The 8445-nt window shown below is 35.7% G+C and overlaps 1 protein-coding gene and 2 long non-coding RNA genes across 7 annotated transcripts; 1 reads left to right on the top strand and 2 right to left on the bottom strand.

Moving 5' to 3' along the window:
* Window positions 1–1026: 1026 nt before the first annotated feature.
* LOC145237326 (uncharacterized) lies at window positions 1027–8445 on the top strand. 5 transcript variants are annotated; one of them, XM_080100136.1, is made up of 10 exons: window positions 1027–1095; window positions 6271–6347; window positions 6681–6786; window positions 6849–6959; window positions 7207–7239; window positions 7309–7389; window positions 7460–7620; window positions 7801–7960; window positions 8173–8279; window positions 8362–8445. In XM_080100136.1, the coding sequence occupies exons 2-10, from the start codon at window positions 6273–6275 to the stop codon at window positions 8428–8430; spliced, it is 903 nt and encodes a 300-aa protein (XP_079956262.1). In that variant the 5' UTR covers window positions 1027–1095; window positions 6271–6272; the 3' UTR covers window positions 8431–8445. The 5 variants fall into 5 exon arrangements, with proteins under 5 accessions (XP_079956262.1, XP_079956260.1, XP_079956259.1 ...); XM_080100134.1 differs by lacking the exon at window positions 1027–1095 and adding an exon at window positions 4568–5014 and having other exon boundaries at window positions 6885–6959; XM_080100133.1 differs by lacking the exon at window positions 1027–1095 and adding an exon at window positions 4568–5014 and having other exon boundaries at window positions 7315–7389.
* On the bottom strand, window positions 1456–2072 carry LOC145237331 (uncharacterized). The gene is made up of 2 exons (XR_013861990.1): window positions 1612–2072; window positions 1456–1546 (listed from the first exon to the last, which is right to left on the bottom strand). It is a non-coding gene; the product is annotated as an uncharacterized LOC145237331 (long non-coding RNA).
* Window positions 3414–4180, bottom strand: LOC145237330 (uncharacterized). Its single transcript, XR_013861989.1, has 2 exons — window positions 4018–4180; window positions 3414–3626 (listed from the first exon to the last, which is right to left on the bottom strand). It is a non-coding gene; the product is annotated as an uncharacterized LOC145237330 (long non-coding RNA).

The following is an 8445-nucleotide window of genomic DNA, read 5'->3' as shown; positions in this document are numbered from 1 at the left end:
ATCGTCAAATCTAAAGAAAATTGGGAACAATTTTGCTTTTGAACAAATGTGCGTGCGATACAGCCACAAAACGTGGCCGAAAACTGCAACTTGTTTTGGTTAGTACTTTGTTTATGACGTCAAACACACAATTGTCGCCAGTGTATGTTGGGCTGTTGTTGTGTACAGTGCAAATGTGTTGTATTAAATATTTAAACTTGACGAAATATCTCTTTAAACGTTGCTAAGCCAATGATAAACGTTACAGCAACGTGTTGTAATTGCGAATTAAACGTTATTTCTATGGAAAGTTTACTTGGCTTTGAATTTGAGTACTTGTGGTTGCACGCATTAGTGACGTCACATCAAGTGACGTCACATTTTATGTCCGCCACCTTGCATTTTTGTAAAACACTTCATGTGACGTCAGTAATGCAGGAAACCACAAGATCAACTAACTTCCAATAAAATGCAACGTTTGTCAAAATCATAGGAAAGGAAATTTTTAAAATAATATTTATTTGTAACGTTTTGCTAAAGCATTAGTTTAGCAACGCTTAAAAATGTTTCGTCACGTTGTTTCTTTGTATCACCTAAATTAACCATTTGTTGTAGAACAATCGCTTTCTACGCAATAATGGCTAAACATGGACTGGCAACAATTGTGTTAATCCCGTCATAAACAAGGTACTAGCCAAAACGGGTTAAAGTTTTAAGTCAAGTTTTGTTGCTTTTACGACGCACGCATGTTTAAAAGCAAAATCGTTCCTGATTTTCGTTCAGATTTTACGATGTTTTGAACCATACTATTACAAACAAACCAAAATATCCACGATGGCCGCCAACGTCCTTGCCGCCACCGCCTATTCGGCGCCTATGGTTGTTACTTGTTATTGCAGCCTGATTCATGGTTAGTCAGTTGGTATAAGCACTTCGAGAAATAAGCAATTTTTGAGTCACTACCATTTGGGTATATATAAATAAATTATACATTTAACTCAATCAAACTTTTTAGCAAGATGATATTCTCCTTTAAAAAGGTAGGTCTAGCGCCATCACCGGCAACTGTAACAAAAAATATCACGAGGCTAGTCTTTTGGATCTAGAAGGCTACAGGTGGGTCGTGTGTTTTTTTTATCTTTTTCAATCGCTGTCTTTTTAATATTTTATTAGATGTAACCAACATTAAAACATATAATAAGGGCCTATAAACAAAAATGAATGAGAGTAGGAAAACGTACAAGCGTTTATGGATGAGACGCAGGCGTGCTGAGATAAAACGGCGCAAAACTGTTGATTTGCAAATGTTGTCCTCTGAAAGTGACGAAAATACGGACTGTGTTGCGCTGTCTTTTAACCGGTAGAGGGCGTGACTCTATGCGCCCTTGACAGCACAGCAGGGGCGATCGCTTATATTCCTAGAACGGTTCTCAACGCGCCTTTCCTCGCGCTCAACAACTCCAAGGCACCAAGAGCCAAAATAACGAATTCTTTATTTAGGCAATTAAGGACAGAGATGGCGCTCGAGGGTTCAGCAGCAAGACGAGCACAAAGGCAAATGCGGTTTCTGCAAATATGCACTAATTTAGTTAAGGAAACAGACGAGAAATTATCAGTACAGTTGACTCTTACCGAACTATTATAGGACCAGAGTCACAGTAACATTCAAAGCGATCAAGAGATTTTAGGTTCTGCAAATACAGCATCAAATTCAATAAACATCACCAAAACAGATTAGTAACGAACTGCGAGACTTTAAGCAACAAGGCTTACCGGAAAAATACAGTTATTTACAGCAAACAGCAAGTTGGCTGACGACGGTGGGATCCGTGGGCCAGAAATGCACAAATTACACATTGGACGACCGGCAACAGTTCAGTTAGCACAAATTTCCTATTCGTTAGCAAAGAAACAAACATAACCGGTCAATTAGATAAAGCATGCTGCCTCTATAACATCCAGTCGCTAATAACACGAGGCAGTCACGCTTACAAGTTGGGACTTCAGTAAAACAATGCCAAGGTTGTGACATCATAAGCACCAAATGTGTGACAGACAATGTCACCAGGTTGCACAACATTGCGCCATACAAGTACAAGTGAGTTAAGCCTACTGGCGGGAAACATAGAAAACATAATAATATGTACGATGGCGATGTAACAGACTGTGAAGAGCATTGTGTCAAAAATGTGGAAGATATTTCTAGTGAACTGTTTGCAAACCAGCAGCGAAATTTTGTATGTGATGCACTAACTGGTTCACAACTGTGTGCTGAGCATTCCTGTAAAGGCGTAGCATCCACTTCTACTTGTAAGATACTTCATAGTCCTTTAGGTATTGATAAAGTTCTTGATAGCAGTGAAACACTTGCCTTGTGTTTCAGTGATTTTTCAGTTAATTTCGAGGATGACCTAAAACAGTGGGTTATTGAGTATCAAGTTAAACATAATGCTGTTGACCAACTTTTAAAGTTATTTAAAAAGCATGGTCCCCAAATAGAGGTTAAAGGGCCCCGGCAGCGGCGATGTGACTTTTTCTACATTTTAGATATTTAGAATTGCCAAAAATCAGGGATTCCGAATCACTAATTTTTTTTGTCCTATGATTTCTCGTTTTCGAGATATTCAATCAAACAATGAGCTCTCGAGCGACACCTTGGTTTGATATGTAGCAGCGATTGTTACGTCACATCGTACCAACTTCTAACAATGGCGTTGATCAGCTGTTGTTTTTATTGCTTGTTTTAGCTTTGATGCGTACATTTTTTTATTGTTTACAACTGATAAAACTAACGTAGTATACGTAGTTGACAGTTAAGCAATAAATAACAACTGTTTGCTTAAAAAGGTAGGTGTTTTGTTGTTGACAAAAGGTATTTTCCACGTAACAGAATTATTGCAGGTGTTTATGTATTAACTATGTGATAATGGAGGAGAGAAAATCATGCGTTTGCTGCCATGAAATTAGTAAGTGCAACAGCAGTTAGCCAAGTTCAACGAATATTCCGAGTCTAATCTGCTTTGTATAAAAGTATATCCTGGATTTGAATCTACATGTCTCAACGTGTATTAGAAGCAGCATGTTATCGATTTAAACGTCAATTGGGAAATCTTGATAAGGGTAATTAACACCCGTCACGAGTAAGTTTTACTGTACTAACTACTAACATGCAACCAGCAATCTCTATGCGTTACATGTATACTGCCTACAGAAAATTTGTTGAATGGTGCTGGGGAAGACTTCAGAGTCACGTTGCCAGACTGACAGCCACTTGTCAACTATAAGTTGTGAATTCCCTTGTGATGTTGCTGCACAACAATACATGTGGTTGCATATGCTTTTCACCCAAGGTCCCAACTCTTTGCAACATGCTTTGTTAGAAAGTGCTGTCAGTTTCTTTTGGATTTCTGAATTGAAAACCATAAACACAAATATACCGGTGTATGCTCATCTTTTATTTCTATCATACTTGTAGCTACATGCCAAACATAATGTTTTGTTTCTGACGATTCTTCACTAATGTATTTAATGATTTGTGGATGCCTGTCAGTCACAAAGGCTTTAATAAACAATCCTTTGCTTGTGATGTTTTCAATGCATCCCAAGAATCCTTTTTCCATATCATTGCTGTTTGCCACTTCATTGCTCTAGAAAATATTATGAAATTACCATCTGAATACATTAACAAGGTTAATAGCAACAATTTTATTGTTGCAAAGATCCATCATCCATCATTGTGTATGTACTAAATTTAGCTGAGTGTCCAGGGAAATCTGCAGTTAATTTACTTCTGTTACACCATTTAAGAGGTAAAGAAGTTTTCCTTTACACACAATGTATTTTGGTTCATAGCTTAGATTGGGTGGTTCCCAAATGAAAATGTATTGATATTATCACACCTTTTTTTCATAACCACACTTTTTTGTTATTACCAAGTAAATGGCATGAAAATAAACTAAATTAGTATGACATAATGGTAATATTAAAGACTATAATGTTAAATGAGATTATGTCAGAAAACAGTTAATTAAAGCATACCATGTGCTACTTTTCTTGCAGCTGCTCTCAATGCCATTTCTTGCTGAAGAAGACTGTTCTAATGAATACATGGAATGGCATTTGGCTTTAACACCAGAACTTTTGCCATACCCCTGTCTGCTGCATTTTATTTGTGAAACATTCATCTGTGAAATGTAGGCTACAAAGAACACTGTATTTCGCTGGTCCCTTTTTTCACGTTAACAAATTTAATCCAAGGTGACCGCAATCGCTTTATATTTGGAAAGCGAAAAAGTGTCATATTGCTGGCCTTTTGATTTCCTCTTGAATTGCAACCATACAAAGAACACACTGCAGGCATTTTTTCACACTTGAGTATAAAAATGAAAACATTTAAACACCAAAATACCTAAACTAACTAACGTAATTGGCGTCGCAGAACGTTAACAACCACCGACTACAAACAAGCTCCAAACCAAGTTGGTACGAGGTGACGTCACATGGCGTTTGAGCTAAGTGACAAAATATCCGCAAGGTGTCAGTGTTTTTAGATTTAAAACATAAATATTTGACTAGTAACATCGATTTTTGTGGTTTTAAATTTGAAATCGTGTTTATAAAAATACGACAAACAACATATTAAAAAATAATTTTCCGGTGCCGGGGCTCTTTAAAGATGTTCCATCCTGTTCACGGACACTTCTTCAGACACAAACAAATATTTCCATTACTAACAAGTCTGGAATGCAGTACTACAATTTTGGCTTGCAAAAAAAGATTATTGCTCAACTAGATGTGTTTGAAGAAAAAGAAATGTTGCCTAAGCACTTGGAACTTGCTTTTAATATTGATGGTTTGCCTTTGTTCAAAAGTTCCAAATCTTGTTTTTGGCCTGTAGTTGGTTGCATAGTAAACTTAAAATGTGTATTTTGTGTGTGTCTTACATATGGATTATCTAAACCATCGAACTTGGACTTTTTAGAAGATTTCATACAAGAACTGAATAATATTTTGACACATGGAATTTTTTACAAGGGTATTACTTTTGCATGCAAGATCCACAGTGTAGTTTGTGATGCTCCTGCACGATCAATGGTTAAAGGAACAAAACTTTTTTGTGGGTATTATGGATGTGACAAATGTGCTCAACAGGGTACTTGGGTGGGTCGCATGACATACCAAGAAACATGTAATTATGTTGAACGAACTGATGAGTCTTTTCGTAGCCAAGTAAACAAACAGCATCACAACAGTTTATCTCCATTTTGTGGCCTGCCTATCAACATGGTAAAACAGTTTCCTATTGATTATATGCACCAAGTGTGCTTGGGTGTCATGAAAAAACTTTTAGTAACATGGGTTAGAGGCCCTAAAAATGTTAGACTAGGGGTACAACAAATAAATTTAATTTCTGAAAAACTGATCCACCTCAAATCTTTTGTACCCTCTGTATTTGCAAGAAAACCAAGAACATTAAAGGAAATAGAACACTGGAAAGCAACTGAGTTCCGACAGTTTTTGTTATATACTGGAAAAATTGTGCTTCATAAAGTTTTGCCCAAAAAATTGTACAATCATTTTTTGACTCTTAGCATTGCAATGGCAATTTTGATATCTCCGTCATTGGTCTCGTTACAATCGTCAATTGCAAGTTCACTGATGAGAGATTTTGTCTCTAATTGTAGAACCTTGTATGGCCAGGAGTTCATGGTGTACAACATTCATAGCTTGTTGCACTTGTCCGAGGATGCTATTCACTTTGGTGGTCTAGATGCTTGCAGTGGGTTTAAATTTGAGAATTTTTTGCAAGGGTTAAAAAAAATGGTTAGATCAGGAAAGAATCCAATCGCACAAGTTGTCAAACGTGTACACGAAAAAAGTTCTGTCAGAAAACTTTCAAGTAAAGTGATATGTGACCTACCTACCAAAGAACCAAATAACTCTTTTGTCATTAACTTTGGAAAATCAGACGTCATGTGTGTGGATGTAGTAAGCAAGATTTGTGGAGACACTGATAGTTCCGTTAAATATTTATGCCGATTATATCCTAATCCTCAAAGTTTATTTAAATATCCTTGTGACTCAAAAATGATTGGGGTGTATGTTGTTAATCCACTAGTTACACGAATGAAAGTTGTTTCATTTGATCAAAATTTTGTTCAAGCTTTTTGTGTTAAATGTGTTAAAAAACAGCTTCTAATGGCTATTTTGCATGACATATAAAGTACATGACTGTAGTTTCTTTTGACATAAATACATTTGCCCACAATATAATGACCTAATATTTTGCAGAAATGTATTTCATTGTCGAATTTGTGGAAGAGAAAAGTGTAGAAGTCATTCACAGCTCGTGGGTTATTTCTCCAGGAGTAAGTTAAATTTGGTGTGTTTTTTATTGTTGTATTAACAGGACTACTGCAAAGTTTATTTTGTAATGGAAAGCCAAGTTATAATTGTTACATTACAACCCAACATGCTTAAATTTTAATACTGTCATCAGCTCATAGAATATGAGTAAGGTCCAATACAAGTATATGTTAAGGTTAGGTATAGTCAGTGTATATTGTTACAAAAACCTACAAGTGAAAGGAGAAAACCAGACCAAGTAAATTGTTTTGCAGACTTGGTGCAAACCCAAGTTGTAGAACACATTTGGTAGTTCGATTGATTTACAGTGATCATTTTTTTACTGTTTATCTTAGAAATGTTTTTGGCCAAAGAATGGTGCAAGACAAAAAGCTAGAAAGGAGGAAATACCAGACACAGAAACTTGGACCACACATAAGTTTAGAGAGCTAGGTCATGCAGGTACATTTATACAGAAACTGATTTTGATAAACATTCAGTCTTACTTTAATGTATTTGAAAAGATAATTACGAAAAGGCATCGAAAAAATGCTTTTTAGCATTAGACACATCGAACCTTGATAGTGACAGTAAGGAGGTGACACAAGGAGGAAAAACAACTGAAAATTTACAAGGTCAGAGAAAACTTGTAAGCTGCTTTTGTAGTTCAATCAGTAGGGCATTTTTACAGACCTTTACAACAAAAACTCGTAAAAAAAATCTTTGTGGTCTAATGAGAAGTGTGGTGTGTTGATAATTCATTCATAAACCAGTTTATTTTGCCGAAAAAACATCAAATGAGTTACTTTGCCTTTATAGTGGATTTAGCATTGATCATTATTATTTATATTTATATTTTTTTATCGAATAAATATGTTCTAGGTGATGAAGACGTATTCCCAACAACTCACAAAGGTCTGTTTAGTAGACGTATTTTGGTGGTTAAACAACATTTTATCATCCACTTTGTTATTTACTTAATAGAACCAGGACCAAATGACAAGGAAAATTTGCTTGAAAGTAAGCAATCCAGACCAAACGACGAAGAGGAAAATTTGCTTGAAAGTAAGCTAGATTGCTTTGAGCAAATTAATATTGTAATCGTGCGATTAGTAAACCAAACTTTCTTGTTCAGAAAAGCTGAATGTAATTTTGGAACATGTTCAAGAAATAAATGCGTTCCTCAAGCAAAGTTCTTCAACTGAAAAGGAGTTAGAACTACACCCAGCGATCTCTGTGGATGAACTTTTAGAGTTGGAAGAACGTTTGCTTACAAGAGAGTATAGAAATGAAGTGGTATGTTGCTTAGCTTTTGATGGAGTTTTTGTAAACCTATGATTATTATACAATGTCAGTCTTATTGGGTTTTTGATACTGTTTAAAAAGAGAGATTATTTGTTGTATTTTAAATGTTAAGTTTTTTTAGGGATTCCCCTTACTTCACCTAGTATAAATAATGGCATAATTCAAATGCAGATCAAATATTTGAGAAGATTGGGAGGGTCCACTGCAGCAGAGATGGCCAGAGGGGCAATGAAAGCGTGTGGAGATAATTGCGTTTGGTCTGAATTTAGTTTCAGAGGAAGAAAGGGAAAGCGGGCATTTTGCCACCTTGTTCTGTGTAAAGTTATAATAAGTAAGTCATTTAATATGTGTGAAACAATTATTTTCTAAACTGGTGTTTGTGCTGTTATGTTATTTTATTTCTTTATATTTGATGCTATTATATTTTATAACTATAGTTTAATTTACCTATTGTCCAAAAAGCATGTGTATATCTATTATAAAAGTTAGAATTGCAGTGTTAGATTTTTGAGTGCAACTTACAACATTCTATATTTATTGCAGAAGCCTGTTTAAAAACCCACAAACAGGCCGATGTAAAAGGACTTGAGAGGGACATCAGCGAGTATCTGAAGCACTCACCTCGCAAGCGGGGTGGATCTACTTACAAGGTACAAAACTCTTTATGTGCTGACGGCTGATAACAGTTGCTTGGTTTAAATCGCCCATGTCTAATCATATTTGTTTTTGTAGAAATTGGACCACTCACTTTCCAGCAGTTCTGCTTCAACAATTTTTTTAATGTCATCAGATTCAGAATAAATGTGATGACAAGTT

This window comes from Phallusia mammillata, chromosome 7 (assembly GCF_965637545.1).
Source record: "Phallusia mammillata chromosome 7, kaPhaMamm4.hap1.1, whole genome shotgun sequence".
Classification (NCBI taxonomy): domain Eukaryota; kingdom Metazoa; phylum Chordata; class Ascidiacea; order Phlebobranchia; family Ascidiidae; genus Phallusia; species Phallusia mammillata.
Note: the sequence above shows the minus strand (reverse complement) of the source record. Positions and strands in the feature narration are given on the sequence as shown.